General features: G+C 42.6%; 1 protein-coding gene across 1 annotated transcript; it reads left to right on the top strand.

Annotated features, from left to right (window-relative positions):
• The first annotated feature begins 389 nt into the window (after positions 1 to 389).
• Positions 390 to 20,733, top strand: LOC125396946 (uncharacterized). The gene is made up of 6 exons (XM_087902322.1): positions 390 to 977; positions 1,070 to 1,545; positions 12,091 to 12,496; positions 12,584 to 12,747; positions 13,150 to 19,448; positions 19,565 to 20,733. Exons 1-5 carry the CDS (start codon positions 615 to 617, stop codon positions 13,181 to 13,183), a joined length of 1,443 nt encoding a protein of 480 aa, XP_087758448.1. The 5' UTR covers positions 390 to 614; the 3' UTR covers positions 13,184 to 19,448; positions 19,565 to 20,733.
• Positions 20,734 to 22,447: the final 1,714 nt, after the last annotated feature.

Genomic DNA, 22,447 nt, shown 5'->3' with positions numbered 1-22,447 from the left:
GATCATTGATCTCCATTGTATTTAAAGAAAGCAGGTATGATCTTTTATGCAATCTTTGGTCCTGGGCTGTCTTTTTAGGGAGAGGCTTATTATCTTTCAAAATTGTACTCATATAAATCTTAGCATATTTCATAAGATTCTGAATTCATCTTCATATTGAGGTGTAGCAGTGGGAAGGCAGCTGGTGGTGCATGTTTGATAACCTCTTATATCTCTGTTTGTGTCTGCTTTGTGAATTTAGGAATCTCTTTCTCTAAGGAATGTCAACACTTTGGAGTATAAGGTTTTCTCACAGGGCCTGGAGTTCCCTTGGATCTTACTCATCAGATATGTTCATTCTTTCAAAGGACCAGCTCTTGGTTTCAGCTGCCAAGTTATTTCTAGCTCTGTTCTTTCTTACACTTTCTCATAACAGTTTTGAGGCTGGAATGTTGTGCTTTGTTTGTTTTTGCATATTTGAACATCATGATTGCATCATTATGATGCTTGTGAGACTTTTGATTTATTAAAGTACAAACTGATCGTCATAACTTTATCTCCTAGTGCTGATTTTGCACTTTTTTCTTTCTAGCGTCCTGTGGCAGAGCCATTCCCTGCCAGAAAAGGTGGAGGACATGGCAGATGAACTCTCCTGGAGCAATGTCAATGATTACAGTTTCCTACCATCCAGGGAATTAGCATCGGAGTACTCCATTTCTACTTTAGTGAATACAACCTGTTCCCTCACTCATATTCTGGCTGAGGAGAACCTGGAAACAACTGTGCCAAACAGATTGCATGACACCTTGGCACAAAACGACTTGTTGTACCAGAGAAATCATATATACAGAAGGACAAGCCAACATCATCCACAGGTCTGCTACTCCAGGAGGCGTGCATTTCATCTCACCCTTTCTAGGTTTCCTTTGCAGAGGAGATGGAGTGAGCTGGCTCTGCCAACATTCATGACAGAAACCACAGAAAAGAATGGGCAGGAGGTAAATGAAAAAACTAGCAAGGGTTTCTCTAAAGTCCAGCTCCCCTGATTTATACATCAGATCTTAACTCACCTGTGAATTCTGCCCCACAGGGTGCTGACAAGAAATCACTAAAGACACACAAGGAAGCAGAAAATGCTGCGAATAAAACATCTGAGGGGCCACAGGAGGAGGCTAGGGTGGAGGACACCACTTTGACTAACACAAATTTTGATGTGTTAAAGATCGTGGAGGACATCAACGATGAAAACGATCTTGAGGGTGATGTTCCTAACATCATACAGAACAAAACCACCAGTTCTGACATCACCAGCCTGAAGACACAGGATATTTATGCTGTGTCTCCTCCACCCCCTTCTGAGCATGAAAACGAATATGAAATTATTGAGGACATCATGAGGAAGAAGGTACCATCTGAATCTCCAGATGAGCAGCTCCAGAAAGCACCCATAGCTGCCAACAAACACACTAGAAGGTGCTCTAAAGGTGTGAGGGGGAAGATCAAGAAGCTCTTTGAAAGACTTTCTTGCTGCCTCCCTACCCGAAGCAGGGAACATACAACATCCAGGTAAGGGATAACAAGGACTGGGAAATAGAGTTCCAAGAAAATGATGCACTTGGACCACAAAATTAGCATTTGTATTTGATATGTTCTTTGGAAGGCACTTTGCCACACGCAGGCTTCAGCCATTTATAGGATATGAACGTTAAGTTATCTGGCAACTTGGAAGAATTTTTCACACTGATTCCTGCTCATGAAGAGACTGGGGTGGTTGAGACAAAAGTAGATGGAACAGGGAGCTGGCCTCAGCTGGAATGCAGGGAGACAGGAGGGAGGAGACTTTATGAAAGGGACAACAGTTTAGGAAAGAAGAATCTTGTGGAGAGCTCTGGTACCACAGAGCAGATTTTTCTATTCTCTTTTTTTATTTCTGTATTTGCTTCATTTTTTCTCTCTTTATTACTAAGCATTTTCTACTATCTATGTATTTATCTTTGCTATTTTGTACATTGATTAATTTCTAAACCTTAAAGCTGATGTCAGTACATATTAGCTGAAATATTAAAGCGTTCGACAGCTTACCAGGCTTTTTACTTCCCACAGAATTTCCCTGGTCAGATCAGTTCCCTTCTCATTGTCAGACTCATCACACACCACCAGGCTACACATTAGATAAAATATTGCTGGAAATCTTGAGGGACAACACATTTTCTAATGGCATTGCTGTGTCCAGGACAGGCTACCCTCCCTATGATTCCCATAGTTGGGAATTTAATTAAAAAGGACTGAGTATCACAAGTAGAGAAACCAGGAGGTCTGCAGCAGTCAGAGTTACTAGAGAATTTGAGAGTCTAGGCGAAAGGAATATTGACGAAGCCCATGTGTTCACTCTTCAGTGAATAACACATCTCTCACTCAGGTCAGCAGAAAGCTCAGAGTGTATTCCTGGTGTTACTGCTGTTTGCTTTATAGTCAAAATATTCTCCTAAAAGTTCTAATGATAGAGGTCTAACACCATCTCATTATCTCTGAATTCCTGGTCACTACACGGGGGAGCTATCTGGGGAGGTTGTGAAACAGCCACGTAGTACAACATAGAAGGAGATACTGGGTCAACATTGGCAATGGATCCCGGAAAAGCCATGCGAGCATGCTTGAGATCCACCTTCCCAAGTCTCCATTCGTGCCTTTCTGTGCATTGTGAGCCAGCGTATGAGTGTAGGACTGATGAAACTTATTGTTTCTTCTCAAAGACTGGGTCAGGTCAGGAAGAAAGAAATGCAGTTCTGGGAGACACAAGGAGGAAAAGTTCTTTTGGTCCAGAAGAGCATGATTGTGTCCTTGCAATGACTTCAATGGACACATTGTGAGGTCTTGCAGACCCTGCCCATTGAAGGCACTGGCCAGTCTGAGTCATGGCCTCACATTGCAGAAAATGTGTTGCCTTGTTGCTTTCAGGAAATTTGGACTCAGAATTTGGGTCACATTCACATGGTTATTATTGATCACATGGAAACAGACATGTTGACCTGATTTGACCTGAGTTTGTGTTTCTTTCCTGGATTGTTAGTTTTTATATATATCTTTTGAATGGTGTTTAAATTAATTTGTGCTTTCAAATTAGTTTCTTGTTTTTAACCAGCCTAATTCTCCTCTTAAATAAGCATGATTCTTTGACATTTTAAAAATATCCTTTTCTAATTTTTTTAATAGAAGTTTATTAATTTATGAAAGTTTCCATTTCCGCCCCTCCTCCCAACACCCTCCCACTCCCCCCATTCCCTCTCCTCCTCCCTCTCCATCCCTAAGAGCAGTCAGGGTTTCCTGCCCTGTGGGAAGTTCAAGTTCCTCCCCCCTCCCTCCAGGTCCAGGAAGGTGAGCATCCAAACAGACTGGATCCCAAAAATCCAGTATATGCAGAGGAAACAAGTCCCAGTGTCATTGTCAATGGCTTTTCAGAAAGACCCCGAGCCAGCCACATTCAGAGAATCTGGTTGGATCACGTGCTCGTTCAGTCCCAGTCCAATTGGCCTTGGTGAACTCTCAATAGATCAGTCCCCTTGTATCAGTGGGTGAACACACTCCTCACGGTCCTGCCTTTCTTGTTCATGTTCTCCCTCCTTCTGCTCCTCATTTAGACCTTGGGGGCTCAGACCAGGGCTCCAATGTGGTTCTCTTGTCTCAATCTCCATCCATCAACGGGTGAAGGTTCCCTCTGGTGTTGCCTTTTTTGCTCACGTTCTCTTTCCTTCTGCTTCTCGTTTGGACCAAGGGAGTTAAGTACAGAGTTTCAGTGTGGGTCTCTGTCTCTATCTCCATCCATCGCCAGATGAAGGTTCTATGGTGATATGCAAAATATTCATCAGTATGGTTATGGGCCAAGGCCGGTTCAGGCACCCTCTCCTCTGTCCAGAGAACAATCTGGGGATCTCTCCTTGGACCGGGGATCCCCTTTATAATCAAGTCTCTTGTAAACCCTAAAATGACTCCCTTAGTTGAGAAATATACTTCCCTGATCCCATATCCATCCTTCCTCCCTCCCCCCATCCCATTCCCCCGAACTTTCCCCATTCCTCACCTACTACCTTCTCTCTAACCCTCTCCCCTTCCAACAATCCCCCCACCCCACTCCCATGCACCCGAGGTTGCCTGGCACTCTTGTCTACTTCCAATCTCCAGGAGGATAACTACATGATTTTCTTCAGGTTCACCTTCTTATTTAGCTTCTCTAGGATCACGAATAATAGGCTCAAAGACCTTTAATTATGGCTAGAATACACATATGAGTGAATACATACCATATTCCTCTTTTTGGGTCTGGGTTACCTCACTCAGTAAAGCATTTTCTATTTCCATGCATTTGCATGCAAAATTCAAGATGTCATTGTTTTTTACCGCTGAGTAAAACTCTAATGTGTATGTGTTCCACACCTTTTTAAACCATTCTTCTATTGAGGGGCACCTAGGCTGTTTCCAGGTTCTGGCTATTACAAATAGTGCTGCTATGAACATAGTTGAACAAATGCTTTTGTGGTATGATAGGGCATCTCTTGGGTATATTCCCAAGAGTGGAATTGCTGGGTCTTGAGGGAGGTTGACTCCCAGTTTCCTGAGAAACCGCCACACTGATTTCCACAGTGGCTGCACAAGTTTGCATTCCCACCAACAATGGATGAGTGTTCCCCTCATTCCACATCCTCTCCAGCATAGGCTATCATTGGTGTTTTTGACTTTAGTTAATCTGACCGGTGTAAAATGGTATCTCATAGTTGTTTTGATTTGCATTTCCCTGATCGCTAAGGATGTTGAACATGACCTTAAGTGTCTTTTAGCCATTCAAAGTTCTTCTGTTGAGAATTCTCTGTTCAGATCAGCACCCCATTTTTTAATTGGGTTAATTAGAGTTTTAGTGTCTAGTTTCTTGAGTTCTTTGTATATTTTGGAGATCAGGCCTTTGTCTGATGAGGGGTTGGTGAAGATCTTCTCCGAGTCCGAAGGTAGCTCTTTTGTCTTACTGATGGTGTCCTTTGCTTTACAGAAGCTTCTCAGTTTCAGGAGGTTCCATTTATTCAATGATTCTCTTATTGTCTGTGCTACTGGGGTTCTACCTAGGAAGTGGTCTCCTTTGCCTATGTCTTGTAGACTACTTCCCACTTTCTCTTCTATCTGGTTCAAAGTGGTCAGATTAATGTTGAGGTCTTTAATCCATTTGGACTTGATTTTTGTGCATGGTGATAGATATGGATCTACTTTCATTCTTCTACAGGTTGACATCAAGTTATGCCAGCACCATTTGTTAAAGATGCTTTCCTTCTTCCATTGCACACCTTTAGCTCCCTTGTCGAAAATCAAGTGTTCATAGGTTTATGGGCTAATATCTGGGTCTTCTATTTGATTCCATAGATCGACTTCTCTGTTCTTATGCCAGTACCAAGCTGTTTTCAATACTGTAGCTGTGTAATAGAGTTTGAAGTCAGGGATGGTTATACCTCCAGAAGTTCCTTTATTATATAAGATTGTTTTGGTTGTCCTGGGTTTTTTGTTTTTCCTTATAAAATTGATTATTATTCTCTCAAGATCTGTGAAGAAGTTTGATGGGATTTTGATGGGGATTGCATTGAATCTATAGATTGCTTTTGGTAGAATTGCCATTTTTACTAAGTTGATCCTCCCAATCCAAGAGCAGGGGAGATCTTTCCATTTTCTGGTATCCTCCTCAATTTCTTTCTTCAAATACTTAAAGTTCTTGTCAAATAGGTCTTTAACTTCCTTGGTCAGGTTTATCCCAAGATATTTTATGCTATTTGTGGCTATCGTGAAAGGTGAAGTTTCTCTGATTTCCCTCCCTGCTTCTTTATCCTTTGTGTATAGGAGGGCAACTGATTTTTTGGAGTTGATCTTGTATCCTGCCACATTACTAAAGGTGTTTATCAGCTGTAGGAGTTCTTTGGTAGAGTTTTTGGGGTCGCTCATGTATACTATCATATCGTCTGCAAATAACAAGAGTTTAACTTCTTCCTTTCCAATTCGAATCCCCTTGATCCTCTTATGTTGTCGTATTGCTATTGTTAGAATTTCAAGCACTATATTGAAGAGGTATGGGGAGAGTGGACAGCCTTGTCTTGTTCCTGATTTCAATGGAATGGCTTTGAGTTTCTCTCTGTTCAGTTTGATGTTAGCTGTCGGCTTGCTGTAAATAGCTTTTATTATATTTAGGTATGATCCTTGTATCCCCAATCTCTTCAATACCTTTATCATAAAGGGATGTTGGATTTTGTCAAATGCTTTTTCAGCATCTAACGAGATGATCATATGGTTTTCTTCCTTCAGTTTATTTATATGATGGATTACATTGATAGATTTGCGTATGTTGAACCAGCCCTGCATCTCTGGAATGAAGCCTACCTGATCAAAATGGATAATTTTTCTAATGTGTTCTTGGATTCGGTTTGCCAGCCTTTTGCTGAGAATTTTTGCGTCAATGTTCATGAGTGAGATTGGCCTGCGATTGGCCTGTAATTCTTTTCTTGGTTGTGTCTTTATGTGGTTTTGGTATCAGGGTAACTGTAGCTTCATAAAAAGAGTTTGGCAATGACTCTTCTGTTTCTATATTGTGAAATACCTTAAGGAGTATAGGTATCAGCTCATCTTGGAAGTTCTGGTAGAATTCTGCATTGAAACCATCTGGCCCTGGGCTTTTTTTGGTCGGGAGGTTTTTGATAACAGCTTCTAATCCTTCGCGACTAACAGGTCTATTTAGATTGTTCACCTGGTCTTGATTTAACTTTGGTAAATGGTATTTATCTAAAAACCAATCCATTTCTTGTACATTTTCCAACTTTGTGGCATATAAACTCTCGTAGTAAGATCTAACGATTCTCTGAATTTACTCTGTGTCTGTTGTTATGTCCCCCTTTTCATTTCTGATCTTATTAATTTGAGTGTTCTCTCTCTGCCGTTTGATTAGTTTGGCTAGGGGTTTGTCAATCTTTTTTATTTTCTCCAAGAACCAACTTTTTGTTTCTTTGATTCCTTGGATTGTTTTCTGTGTTTCTATTTTGTTGATTTCAGCCCTCAGTTTGATTATTTCCAGTCTTCTACTCCTCCTGGGTGAGTCTGCTTCTTTTTTTTCCAGAGCTTTCAGGTGTGCTGTTAAGTCTCCAGTGTGTGCTTTCTCCGTTTTCTTTAATTGGGCACTTAGTGCTATGAACTTTCCTCTTAGCACTGCTTTCATTGTGTCCCATAGGTTTGAGCATGTTGTGTCTTTATTTTCATTAAATTCAAGGAAGACTTTAATTTCTTTATTTCTTCGTTGACCCAGGGATGAATCAGTAGCTGACTGTTCAACTTCCACGCGTTTGTAGGCTTTCTGGTGTTCAAATTGTTATTGAATTCTAACTTTATTCCATGGTGATCCGACAAGACACAGGTTGTTACTAATATTTTTTGTATCTGTGGAAGTTTGCTTTGTTACCGAGTATGTGGTCAATTTTCGAGAAGGTTCCATGAGCTGCAGAGAAGAAGGTATATTCTTTCCTTTTTGGGTAGAATGTTCTATAGATATCTGTTAAGTCCATTTGATTCATTACCTCTAGTAATTCTCTTATTTCTCTGTTGAGTTTCTGTCTGATTGACCTGTTCATTGGTGAGAGAGGTGTGTTGAGGTTTTCTACTATTAGTGTGTGTGGTTTAATGACTGCCTTGAGTTCTAAGAGTTTTTCTTTTACATAAGTGGGTGCTTTTATATTAGGGGCATAGATATTCAGGATTGAGACTTCCTCCTGATGAATTGTTCCTGTTATGAGTATAAAATGTCCGTCTCCATCTCTTCTGATTGATTTTAGTTTGAAGTCAATTTTGTTAGATATTAGAATGGCCACATCCACTTGTTTCTTTGAACCGTTTGCTTGGAAAACCTTTTCCCAACCCTTTACTCTGAGTAGATGTCTATCTTTGTGGTTGAGGTGTGTTTTTTGTAAACAGCAGAATGTTGGATCCTGTTTTCGTATCCAATCTCTTAGTCTGTGCCTTTTTATAGGTGAGTTGAGTCCATTGATATTAAGTGATATTAATGACCAGTGGTTGTTGATTCCGGTTATTATTTTTTTGTGCGTGTGTGTAGTAGAGTTTGTGTGTTTCTTTTCTTTGAGTTGTGGTTGTGAAGGGTCACTAGATGTCTGGGTTATTGTAGGCAGTGTTGGCAATGTTGGATTCCTTGGGTTGCGATTTTCCTTCTATTACTTTCTGTAAGGCTGGATTTGTGGCTCCGAATTGTTTAAATTTATTTTTATCCTGGAATATTTTGTTTTCTCCGTTGATAGTGAACGATAGCTTGGCTGGGTATAGTAGTCTGGGTTTGCATCCATGGTCTCTTAGTTCCTGCAGTACCTCTATCCAGGCCCTTCTGGCTTTCATGGTTTCCATAGAGAAATCCGGTGTAAGCCTGATAGGTTTACCTTTATAAGTTACTTGACCTTTTTCCTTTGCAGCTCTTAATATTCTTTCTTTAATCTGGATGTTTTGTGTTTTGATTATTATATGATGAGGGGATTTTTTTTTTGATCCAGTCTATTCGGTGTTCTGTATGCTTCTTGAACCTTCATAGGAATATCATTCTTTAGGTTGGGAAAGTTTTCTTCTATAATTTTGTTGAATATATTTTCTGGGCCTTTGATCTGCAATTCTTCTCCTTCTTCAATCCCTATTATTCTTAGATTTGGTTTTTTTTATTGTGTCCCAGATTTCTTGAATGTTTTGTGAAGAGAATTTGTTGGTATTGTCGTTTTCTTTGATCAGAGCGTTTATTTTCTCTATGGTATCTTCAGAATCTGAGATTCATTCTTCTATCTCTTGTATTTTATTGGTTATACTTGATTCTGTAGTCTCCGTTCATTTACCTAGGTTTTGCATATCCAGCCGGTTCTCGTTTTGTGTTTTCTTCATTGCCTCCATTTCAGTTTTCAATTCTTGAACTGTTTCCTTTACCTGTTTGATTGTTTTTTCTTGGTTTCCCAGGGTATCATTTATGGATTTACTCATTTCTTCAAACTTTTTGTTATACTTCTCATCCATTTCTATACTCATTTCTTCAAACTTTTTGTTATACTTCTCATCCAATTCTTTAAGGGAGTTATTCATATCCTGTTTAAGGGACTCTAATGCTTTCATAATGGCACTTTTTTCCACTTCTTCTGGATTAAGGTGTTCAAGTCCTTCTATTGTAGGGTCGTTGGGATCTGGTGTTTTTGTGTTGTTTTTCAGATTGTTGGAGGATGTCTTGCCCTGGCGTCTGCCCATCTCTTCCTTCAAATGCTCTCTATTGGATCTTCTGGTACTAGGTCAGGTTCCCTTGTTGGGCAGGGACTTCACTGACAGAAGGCCTACCTTTCCTCAGGCAGGCTATTGAAACACAGGGACTCCTTTCTTCTAGGTTGCACCTACAGCCTAGGCCCAGTGCTCAAGGCAGCTGAGCTGGGGAAATTTTATGGCCCCAGGGGGAAGGGAGAAATATAGGAAGGTATACCTGGATGGAAGCTGGGATGGCAGGCGGGAGAGCTTAGCAGGGTGGAGCCACCACTGCAGGGTGCCCTGAGAGTCTAGGGGGTCGGGAAAAGCCTGAACTCTTCCTCGCCCGGCTCCTGCCACGGGCCAGAAGCAAACTTACCCCTCCGATGGCTGTCTGCTAGAAGTTGGTGCCCCTTGCTGGTCAGGAATGTCGCTGAGCTGATACAGCTCCTTTTCTGATTTTAAGTCTTTGCTAATAGGAGATATTAGCAGAAAGTAAGTTTCACTATGGTGTGCACTGTGAACACCCCCAGTCTGATTACATCCTCCAAACTTTTTTGAGCCCCAAATGTCACCTATTTTCTTGATGACCTTCCTGAATTACCATGTACCATCCACCACAAAACAAAACCAAGCCTTCTCAATTAGGGACAACCCACCACACTGCTATGTTCAATGAGGCCTACCACCTTTTAGATCCATCCATATGAGTTTAAGAAGAAAATTGAATATCTGGTGTGTAGAAATGATGATGTCTATCCTAGAGAATTCTTAGAGAATTATAAGCACAGTGATATGGCCACTGACACAGTTTCGACCTCAAGTAGCCCAGACCCAAGTCACTAGTCTAGGTCAACTCAGAGTTTCTGATTCTGTCCTTTTTCCGACTATGATGCTCACCCAAGACTGGGGGAAAACATCCTCAAGGTTTGATGTGAAAGGTCTAACACTTCCATATGTGCCTGAATGCTTGGTCTCTAGTATCGAGTGCTGATTGGTTTGGGAAGACAGAAAACCTTAAAGCACTGGAGAGCAGCAGGAGGAATTAGGTGACTGGATGCAACAAGGGCCTGCCAAAGTCATGGAACCAGCTGCTTCAGCCTCATCTTCCCCAGACCAGCTTCCCCAGATACTCCATCTGCCATGCATTCCCTGTACTCAGAGGATGAGTACATGAGACAAGGGAGTCCTTTTGTCCTTAAGTTGCTTTCTGATAACAAAATGTTCCCTGCCTTGATAAAAATAATACAGCCCCTGTTACTAGACAGAGAAACTACTTTGGGTTACTCCTTGCTGTTACTGGTCTGACTTTGGCAGTGACATCACTTGTTCTTTGTGAGAAATGAAAGGAATGTGTTCCTAAAGAATTTCAGTGTCCTGGGCTTTATTCTGAAGCTGCAGAGAAATTCATGTTGGATGGAGAGCATTTAGATCTAACATTGGACCTGATACATTTGGGATTTCCCAGTCTCACAGATCTTGACATTGGGAGTTTTCCTTTCTGTTGTCAAGAGATTCATGTTCTACACTATCTTCTTATTCACAGAATCATTGCTGGTGTCTGAGACATTGATTTCTGCTTGTGCCCATTTGACTTTTTTTCTAAATTTGATCCTTTTTCTATAATTTTTTTTGGCCATGTGGTACTATTTCTTTTGGGGTTTTTTTGTTTTATTTCAAACCTTAAACATGAATAGTATATTCCTTGAGACTTGTATCCATACATATAGTGAGCAAGGATCATTTTCATCTGCTGTGTTATATTGAAAAAATCCCTGGCATGTACTTAATGTACTCCCCTCTTAAGAATCCACAAACACATCCACGGCTCTATATGGGCTCAGGATATCTCTGGAACTTGCACAGTACATCCAAGGCTGTGTCTATGTGTATGTCAGAAAACTACAACATATCATTCTTCGTGGAATAACATGAGATATCTCTTATGTGTTCTTAAACAGTGTTGAACAGGGAATCTCATTTCAGATAATGGGCATAAAGAACTTTATATTATGTATTTTGTGAGTGTATGTATTAGTGTGTGTCAACATGTATGTGTGTATGCAACACAAATGGACAAGTGTGTGTGTGTGTGTGTGTGTGTGTGTGTGCATTGTTTTGGCATCAGGATACTACTGTCATCTTAGAATGTTTAGAACGATCTTTATTGTCTCTGGTGAAGCAGCTTGAGAATCATTGATCTCCATTGTATTTAAAGAAAGCAGGTATGATCCTTCATGCAATCTTTGGTCCTGGGCTGTCCTTATAGGAAGAGTCTTATTATCTTTCAATCTTGTACTCATATAGATCTTAGCACATTTCATAAGATCCTGAATTCATCATCATATTGAGGTACAGCAGTGGGAAGGCAGCTGGTGGTGTATATTTGCTAATCTGTTATATCTCTGTTTGTGTCCACTTTGTGAATTTAGCATTCTCTTTCTCTGAGGATTGTCAACACATTGGAATACAAGGTTTATTTTGCAGGTCCTAGAGTTCCCATGGATCTTACTCATCTCTTTCCTCTCTCAAATTTCAATAATATGTGTCTTCCTTTGGGGGTTCATATCAAGGGTTGTCAGATTTGTTCATTCTTTCAAAGGACCAGCTCTTGGTTTCAACTGCAAAGTTATCTCTAGCTCTGTTCTTTCTTTCACTTTCTCATAACAGTTTTGTGGTTGGAATGTTGTGCTTTGTTTGTTTTCTGCATCTTTGACCACCAAGAGGCATCATTAGGATGCTTGTGAGACTTTTGATTTTTTGATGTACCAACTTATCGTCATAACTTTGGCTCCTAGTTCTAATTTTGCATTTTTTTCTTTCTAGCATCCTGTGGCAGAGCCATTCCCCACCAGAAAAGGTGGAGGACAAGGCAGATGAACTCTCCTGGATCAATGTCAATGATTACAGTTTCCTACCATCCAGGGAATTAGTATCGGAGTACTCCATTTCTACTTTAGTGAATACAACCTGTTCCCTCACTCATATTCTGGCTGAGGAGAACCTGGAAACAACTGTGCCAAACAGATTGCATGACACCTTGGCACAAAATGACTTGTTGTACAAGAGAAATCATATATACAGAAGGACGAGCCAACATCATCCACAGGTCTGCTACTCCAGGAGGCGTGCATTTCATCTCACCCTTTCTAGGTTTCCTTTGCAGAGGAGATGGAGTGAGCTGGCTCTGCCAACATTCATGACAGAAACCAAAGAAAAGAACGGGCAGGAGGTAAATGAAGAAACTAGCAAGGGTTTCTCTAAAGTCCAGCTGATTTATACATCAGATCTTAACTCACCTGTGAATTCTGCCCCACAGGGTGCTGATATGAAGGCATTCAACACACACAAGGAAGCAGAAAATGCTGCAAATAAAACATTTGAGGAAACACAGGAGGAGCCTAAGATGGAGGACAACAGAAACCTTTTTCAAAGATTTTTCTGCTGCCTATGCATGCCAAGGACTAAAGATACAACGTCCAGGTAATGAATAACAAAGAATGAAAATGTAGTTTTAAGGATATGGACTGGGTGAGGCCAGTTATTCCACATATGATTTGAGCTGTCTTTTTGAAGGCACTTTGTCATGGGCAGGCTTCAGCCATTTACAGGACTCAAACATTAAGGTGTCTGGAACCCCAAAAGGTGCTTTCACACTGAATGCTATTCATGAAGATACTAGCATAATTTAGACAGAAGCAGACAGCAGAGGTTGCTGGCAGGGCTTGAGGATGTTGGGAGACAGGATTTAGGAGGGCTTTCAAAGGGACAACAGTTTAGGAAGGGAAGAAGTCTGTGGAGAGCTCTGGTTCCTCAGATCAGCTTTTTGCTAAGTCTTTCTATGTCAATATCACTAAAACAGTCCTTTGTTTCTCTCTTTTCAAGGGCTGAAGATGCGGCCCTGACCCGGGGTTCCTAAACCCCGGGTCTGTGTTCAGCCTGGCTGGGGCATAACAGCTTCTGGAGCAAGCCAGGCCAGAACATGAAAGGAGGTGTGCCCCAAACCTCTACCTGTTAGACAGCTCCAGCCACCAGGGCATGAGCTCTGTACCCCTCCTCTCCTACTGGGTGCAAGGGTGAACTTCATTTGTCCCCAGAAGAAGTAGCTGGACAGAGAAGCCAGTCACATCATCATGGGCGATGATGAGGCATCCATCCCGCTCCAAGTCCACATGAGAAAAGTTAAGTGTTCCAAATGACTCTGGGTCCCCATCTCCTTCTCCCCTCATTTCCATCAACCAAATCAATGAGCACATGTAAAGAAATGCTTGCACACTTTCCTCTTAGGTGGCAAGGAGGCACAGGAAGAGGAGGGGGGGAAGGAAGAGTGGGGCAAGCGGGGCATGTCAAGGGATAAAAGCAGTGAGAGAGGGCAGAAAAAAGGGCTTGCATCTGGATGGGGAGGAGGTGATTTCTCCAGAGGAAATTCCATTCTGGCAGCAGAAAAGTAAGGGATGAATGTGTGGGTGGTGAAAGGGTCCACAAGCAAGAAGGAGAGGAATAAAATTCCCCTGAAGAGGAGATTAGGAGCGAGTGATGCTTGGGTACCCCAGAAGAAGACCCTATCTTCCTCATGGGTTCCAGCTTGCTCCCAGCTGCAGCAGATGAGTGCTGTCTGAGAAATCTGCTCTCGTCCTGAGGTGCTCAGACAGGCTGTGGCTGCAGAGAAGAGAAGCCACATGTTTTCAGGAGCCTCTTCCTCTTTCTGCTTGACTGAGTCTTGGATTGATCTGGTAACATCTGCTTATGTTCACAGCCTTCATCTTTCATGCCCCAAGGTGCTGTTGTCCCATCTAATGATTATTCAGACAGATAAATTTGATATCCCCGTGGGGAATTCCTTGACTTTGAGTAAACAGCAAGATAGGTGTTTGTACTGGCAATAGGTAAACAGTGCTTAATAGGACTGGGGAACATCACTGTCCAGAAAAAAAAATCAACAAACTGGGAATATCTTTGAGCCCAGGGCCATCATCAGGCTTTAGTTTAGAAAGAAACCTGATTGCAGAGGAGCAGATGATGGCCAGTGGTATTGTGTGCAGCCTTGTTGAGCAAGCTGCTTGCAGTCTTCTCCTGCCCACCATACATACAGGGAGCATCTTCCTGGGTCACCAGGGGCAAGCCAGCTGACAAGGTTTTCAGGGGTCTAATCTTGAGAACAGTCAGGTGTAGTGAATTTGTGTCCCATGTGCATCTCCTTGTGGTAGATGATGAGTTTCTGTATCATGGTCTTGATGTACACCAACCATCCCAATTGAGCGCTCTTCTCTGCAGAGGATGATGGTCCTGTCCAGGTCAATGGGTGTCTGGTTCTTTGTGACAGCTTATCAGTTGTCCAGAATCCACTTCCTTGGCTACACCATGTAAATGGAATCTTGACCGAGTCCTATATGGTGCCTTGCTCACCCTAGTCATAATGATAGTCAGTATTAGCATAATCAGTCATCTTTTCTAATAATTCCTGCCATTACGTTACTTGATGTTTTTTTATTATACTTTTGAACATTCTTTGTTTTATTGTTTTGATTATATTGTGCCAGGTATGATTTGTTCAATGAAGAAGTCTATTTGGAGTTCTGTATGCTTCTTTTACCTTGATAGAAAGCTCAATCTTTAGGTTAGGGAAGTTTCCTTCTATTTTATTGGAAATAGTTCCTGTGTCTTTGACCTTGTTTTCTTTCCTTCTATTCCCCTTAGTCATGAATTTGGCTTTTACATAATCTCCCAATTTTTCTGGTGCCTTGTGATTGAAATTTTATTAGATTTAACATTTTCATTGACTGGGAAATCCATTTCCTTTTATCTTGACTTCAACGTCTGAGATTTTTGCTTCCCTCTCTTATATTCTGTCAGTAAGTCTTACCTCTAGGATTCTTGTTCCAGTCCCTTACACTTCTGTTTCCAGTTCTCCCTTGGTTCCACTTGTCTCTATTGATTTTTTTACACCCTTAACCTGTTTTCTTCATTCAAATCCATTGTTTGTGTTCCAAAATATTTCGTTAACACATTCATTCATGTTCTCCTAAGGTCCTCGACCATTTTCATATTAGCTATTTTGAAGTCCTTATTCTGTGCGTCAGCTGTATTGCCTTGCTCAGGAACTACTGAAGTTCTATTGATGAGCTCTAGTGGAGACACACTGTTGGCGCTGTTTTGATTCTGTCCTCATGCTGACATCCAGGCATCTGGGCTTAGAAGAATTTCACTTCCAGTAGTTGATATCTGGTCTTGCCTGTCTGTTGGGTAGGTTTTTCCTTCCTTAGTTTCTGTTGCCCTCACAGGATTTTTGGAGGGGGTGTAGTGGCTGTGGGCTGCCTATATAGAGAATGCTCTGAGTCTCTCCCAGGTGTGGCCACTGGTGGTTCCGGATGGACAGTGTTTCTAAGTATTGGGAGCTTGCAGGAAAGAATAGGATGAGCTAGACTGGCAAGTGTCTCAGAAGATACACAAGGAGGGAGAATAGTTTGGTCAGTCATATTGATCTCTAAAGTACCAGGGAGAAAGAGGGTGAATTCACATCCCTATCCAGCACGTGATCTGGTACAGGGTTAGGGATGTGACTGGGTGTTTGAAAATGAAGGACAGAAAGGAGAGGAAAGATTGCCTATTTGCTTCCATGGTCAGCATGGTCAGAAGTGCTGCAGTGACAGACTGTCTCCAGTGAAGGTGACCAAGACAAAGGGATGGGATGAAGAGAAGGTTGAGAGAGGATTTGTTTACTTTCCCAGGAATGGGAACAGAAAAAAAGAGAGTCCAGAACAGTTGGCCTGCTTCAAAACTGAGAATAAGACTGGGGAACTGGGATTGGAGGATGGGAAGGAGATTGAAGTTCACCTACCTGATTTCCTACTCAGCACGGCAAGTGTGTTCAGGGACATAGTGTCTCTGGTGTTGCTGGCTGAGACAAAGTGGTGGGAATTGGATGCAGTGGTGTAGGAGAAAAATGATGGATTTGACATTTGTCCATCGACTAGCGAAACATACAGACACTGGAAGTGAGTGCAGGAATCTCATAAATGAGTGTCTGATCATGTATGGGGCAGACTATTGTGTAGGCAAAAAGTCGAGCCTGTAGTGCAGTAAATTCATTTGATAGGTACTGGAATCTGTTCCCTTAATAATGAATGCTGTGACGAGCCCCAAACATATATCTTCATGGTAAATCACATACCCATGAAATAATCTGATACCATTCCCCCTGGGAGAGTTAACAATGTATTATTTCCCTTTATTTTTGTAAGAGTGTTAAAGATTTCTTCTGGATGTGGCAATCTTTTCAGAAGATCAAAGGATATGATCTAGTAGAATCCAGCTGGATTCTGAGGGCTGTGTGCTGTGCTGACTGATGACCCTGTTAGAGCTCACCCTGTGCTCACTGAGGAGACTCAGCAGTGCTGTCCTTCTGTCCTGTCAGAGCCCACGGTGAAAGGAGCCAGCCATAGCTAGTGATTACTGCTAGGACTCCCCAAAACTGAAAGCCTACCTAGCTCCTCCTCAGGCTACCATGGAAGCTCAGCTTCAGCAGCAGGGCTCACAAGAGTCTTGGCAGTCTCAGAAGAAACATACACAAAGGAAGAGCCACTTCTCTGCATGGGTGGGAAAGGGGGCCTGTGACAACCTAGACTCCCAGAGATCATCTTTGGTCTTGAACTGCTTCTTTCTCACTGCAGGGCAGCGACAGGCCTAAGAGCTCTGCTGTCACCCTGGCCATATCTACGTCATAAGCACAGATCACTACTACACTTCACCACAGCATCTTATCTACCATCTGTCATGGTCATCTGCATGCTGACCATGGAAGTCAGTTCCATAGTCTCTAGTGTACAATGCAAAAATGTCAGTTATCTATTCCTCATATCTCCTTGGATGCCCCTATGAGTCAATAATAACCAATCCTATAAGAAATATTAAATGATCATTTTTCTTGTCAAATACTATAAAACAAATCTTGTCTTTCTGTCAACCCTGAACACCCCTGTGCCTTACAGACTTTCTTCCTCCATTTCTGGATGTCCCATTCTATATGCCCCCTTCTCTTCAAGTGTTAGACATGTTCTTCCAGACAGATGAAACCAATTTCCTTTCCTTGATTGAAAAAAACCGAAATATCTATACATCCAGTATACACTCCTCTCCCCTCTGCCTTCTTCACTGTTCATAATTCTTTCCCAAACTAGCCAACTGTGGATACACTGTGAAGTTAGACCTCAGATCTTGCAAATAACCACTTTCCTTCCTTTGGTCATGGATAATAGTGTTAAAGGGGATAAAAAGTACAGCTTACTGTCCAGGTATGCTTGCTCTGCCACTTCTGTGAGCATCTACTCTCCTGATTAGAAGTTGCATTGCTAAGACTCTTTAGTTGGGAATGGTGGTCTCTTTCTTTGTGTTCTCAAGACCACTTCTAACAGACTCCAGCTCATTCTATGAATCTAACTATGCATCAGGTAATATAGGCACTGCACATACCTTTGAGTTGTGGCCTGATGGTAGACCTGGGTATTACATTCGAGTTTGGCACAGGTGAGTTTCTCAAGATGACAGAGACAAGAGAAGCAGTGCAGAATACTCAGCCTCCTGGGCCTTGATCCGTCTCCACACCTGCAACAGTTTTTGTCTACACTGCAGCCTTTGGACACAGCTTCTGCTTACATTATCTTTCATTCGTTCACATTCAATGATTCTAAATGATCATAAAATGCAAATACAACATTCTTCAAGGCTATAATTGGTTTACTAATCCAAGTACTTCTCATTGAACCTATTATTTAAAGGGAATCCCATGGAGTTGGCATTGTTCTCTTTAAAATAGAAATATCACCTGTGCTTGGTGCATTTTACTAACAGAAAATGATTCTGGAAAGCTCTATGCCTCAATAGATTTCTGTTTCCTCATTATCACGTCTCATGTGGTTAATCTGTAACTAATACCTAAGCAGGCCCTCAGACCTGCTTCATTTCCTAAGTCACGGTCTATGATCCATCCTGTATTCTGCACCATCACCTCCTTTCACAACTCCTGTTTACTGCATCACTGCTGCTCCTCCAATCTGTCCCATTTCAGCCTTTCCCTGGTTCTCAGCTGTTGGACTGTATCAGCCTCAGGCAAATGTATTCTTCAGGGCCCCTTCAGCACAAGTTCAGCCCATAACATCTATCAGAGTAGGGTGTCTAATGTCAGAAGAAACAATAGGCAGCCTTTTGGTTACATATCTCTTGAACACATTGACACGTTTGCCTTAAAGCCACACATGATGTCTTGGCATATTGCCTGATTCTGCACTCTGCCTGCCAGCTGCAGACCCTGTGTTGATATTTGATCTGCATTCTAGGCCATGCTGTGCCATCTCCTGTGACTTTTATCAAGGCCTGCTTTACTACATGAACCCCCTTTCACACACAGCATCCTGAACAAGTGGTGCCTCCTCTAAAATAAAGACCGATCTACTCATCCTTGATTCATTAAAGGCGACAGTGTTCCCTACACAGAATTGTTCATATTGTCAGCCTCATTTGTCTATGTTCAGGGTTTTTCACCCTCAGCTCCTGGGTTGGTCCCAAGCTCCCCTGTGTTGACTGCCCGTGTGCTGTCCCCATCCACATTATTCAGGAAATGCATCAGCGATGGCTCCACTAGGACACATGGCCATGCTCCCTGTAGTTTTCCTTTCATGGGTCTGAAATGTAAGTCTGAAACCCACCGCAGCTCTGGTATAGTGAACAACTGTGGAAGTGACGGCTGCTCTGGGACTCACAGGAGTGTGCTCAGTCTCTCTCTGGAGTTTCTGCAGGACAGGTGCCCACATGCGGTAACCCTAACAGACATGGGGCCCAATGGCTGGCTGAGTCCTCCGATTTGTGAGGAATCAGCAGCAGCTCACTCTCCTGTGGATCTGAAAGAGGTCTTTGCACACAGGCCTGGGTGTTTTACCATCTACTTTATATTCCATGGGAGAAAGTAATTCACTTCACCTGGCTTGCTCTTTCAGGCGCCCACACTGAATCAGCCACTAGGAGGAGTTAATGAGAACTCATTTGCTTGACTAGCACCTCTTCTTCTGTGAGGTCCAGATGATGAGATAAAGAGACAGCCCAGACAGAAGACCCTGGTCTAAGAAGAAGGTGTGCTGTGCGTGCCATGGCTTGGACTCCCCTCATCTTCATTGTTCCATCTCAATGTACAGGTACGGACAGGCCCAAGAGTGGGGAGAACTCCAACACTCAGTCAGTCCCTTCTGGTTGAAATCCCCAAAATGCTGTACCTCAGCTCTGCTGTTCACTGTGGTTTCTGCTTTGGCAGGTTCCTTTTCTCGGGCTATATTGACAGAAACACCCTCCGTGTCTGTGCCTCTTGGATCAACAGCCAGACTCACCTGCACCCTGAGGAGTGACATCGGCATTGGCGACAACAACATTTACTGGGACCAGCAGATGCAGGGGAGCCCTCCCAGGGTTTACCTGTGCTGCTGCAGAGACTCAAACATGTCACTGGGGCCTAGAATCTCTATTACATTCTCTGGATTCAGAGAAGCCTCAAAAAATGTTGCAAATTTGCACATCTCTGAACTATAGATGAAGAATGAGACTCAGCACTGCTGTTTTATCTGGGAAAATAGTGTTTCCCACAGTGATACAGGCAGATGGGCAAGTCGCCATCAATAGTAGCTTCTGCTAAAAAAAAAAATCAGTTCTGGCAGAGTGCATGTAGTGGCCACAGGGAATGGAGCAAAGAGGCTCTGCCAACATCAGCTGCCACAGCACCAGTTCTAAACAGTGCAGAGGCCCGTGGTATTGGTGTTGATCACCCAGAAAGATGCCCCCACCACATGGAGGGCAAACTGCATACAAGCATCCAGAAGGGTAAATATCATAAGGCACACGGGATATACCGGATGCTCTTCTTCAGATACATTTCCAGAAACAAGCATTCAGAATCCTGAGATCTCAAGTACTCAGGGGTATTTCTCTTCTTCGGTCATGGCCAGCAGAGCAGTGCAGGCTGACCTGACCATGCTGGTCCTCACATCCCTGGAGAAAGTAACGATGTATATAGCTGATGAACTGTTAGAGAACTGTAGAGCCAGCTACAGTGTTCAGTTTGATGGACCTAAATTCCCAAGAGCAAGTAGTGTTGGTGGCCAGAGCTCTGAAGTGGTCCAGTGGAGGATCTGAGAAACTGGGCCATTCTAGGTTCCACCAGCCCCTCATGCTGTGGGGTCTGCAATACTACTGTAAGTCTCAGTATTACTTCCTGCCCTCCCCTGAGGGCAAGGGCTGCACCAACATGACAGATAGGTACTCCACTATGCAAGGCTTCTGAAGCGGGTGGGTGAATTTGTGGCCCAGACTGTGTACAACTGTTTTTCTGTTTGAAAAACAAGAGAGGTGCACAGGTGGCCTTTACAGGGTGTGCACAGAAGGTCCTGTCCATCGAGGATCAGACACATTCTTTCTATCCCTGCTCAGCTTCATCTGACAAGCTGACTGTGCTCAGTGAGCACTACCTACTTCCCTACATCGGGACCCCATGTACAGAGTGTACCTGGACAGGGGAGCTGCCAAAGCAGACCTCCTCCAGAGAAGGCAACCTGGGAACAAGCTGAGCAGCCTGGTGGACTCCTCAGAGCAGGAGGATGGGGACGAGTGCTAGGATGACAGAAGCCTCATCAGCCTGCACAGAAGCTGCCTGGTCAGCATGGAGATGTCCGTGACCAGCACCACTGGGATGGATTCAGTGCCAGGCTGGGCATGAGGCCCCTTACACAGTAGGATCCTGTTCCAGAGCTGGAGGGACCACCTATTTATGGATGGAGGTCAAGGACTGTGTGGTCAGAACCAAGAACAAAGCCCAGCTTCTGCTGGGCACCCATGTTCCTTTACATCTCCCACAATAAAGCACAAGTCCTGCTGCAATCCTTGTCTCTGGTTCCTTGTGGAGGGCTCTAGTGGGACAGGCAGCCTGGTATCAGTAACCTGTATCCCTTCCTGTGTGTCCACTGTTGCCATGGCATGCCAGAGAAGTGGTGCTCACTACTGGGATCCATGCAGGATCCGTAATCCTGCACATGAGAGCGCTTTCTTGTTTGATTTCTGTTTGGACACAGAGTTGTTTTGCAATTGAGCTGAGCTCCTCAGGGACAGAATATGTTCTGTGGCGGCCAAGCACCTTAGAGGTAGAGATCAGTCATTCAAGCTACAGCCCTTCTGGTCTCCATGAGCCCCACGCTGCTGCTCTGCAGAAGTTTTAAAGGGTGTAGTAAGTTTTCATATCCTTCAAGTTGTAGTATTTTTTTCTGGGTGAGTAATTTTGCAATCTAATGTTTTAGGACTTAACCATATTAACAGTCCAGGAATGAGCAACCAACTCTATTACCACAGATAATGTCCACGCTACCAGTCTACTTTTAAAGGGAGACACCATATTTTTCACAATTAAAATAAATAAAATTTCTCGATTATAACACCTCTAATCTGCTTGTGAAGGAGGCAGATATGCACTATTTTCTATAAAATGGAATTTAAAGGAAGGTTTATAACATCAGTTGATTAGTTCTCAATTTTTTTCTAAAGGTCTGTTTACATTTTAGATCTCTTCGTGGTTTAATTTCTCTGATCCAGATATATCTAGAATTTTACCCCTTTTATTAGGGTTTCCTGATTCATAGATATCAGAACTTTATAACCTTGTCATTTTTTTTAAAAAAATTATTTCTTGAGATTATACTTACATCATATGCCCTTTCCCTTTATTCATCTCAATCCCTCCCATGTATCCTGCCTGGTTCTCTTTCAAACCATGGCCTCTTTTCTCACTCTTACACATATTCATTTATATACACATATATTCCTATGTACATAAACACAACCTGATCAGACTATATAATCTTTCTTGTATGCATGTTTTTAGATTTGACCATTGGTTTTGGGTAGCCAATAATAAGTGTATGCTCCTCATGAGGAAGACTATTTCTCCTACGCTCAACATTCTTTGGTTGAGGTGTTTTGATTTAGGTTTGAGTCCTTGTGTTTTAGCGAGTCCATACATGTTGGTGAGACACTTTGGGAAATGCTTCTGTTTTTACTTGGAGGCACAATCTCACAGCAAATTCCCTGATTATCTGGCCCTTACAATCTTTCCACCTCCTTTTACTCAACTTTCACTGGGGTGTGGGAATGTGGACTA

This window comes from Myodes glareolus, chromosome 2, assembly GCF_982192425.1.
Source record: "Myodes glareolus chromosome 2, mMyoGla1.1, whole genome shotgun sequence".
Classification (NCBI taxonomy): domain Eukaryota; kingdom Metazoa; phylum Chordata; class Mammalia; order Rodentia; family Cricetidae; genus Myodes; species Myodes glareolus.
This window is presented reverse-complemented; position numbering and strand designations above follow the sequence as displayed.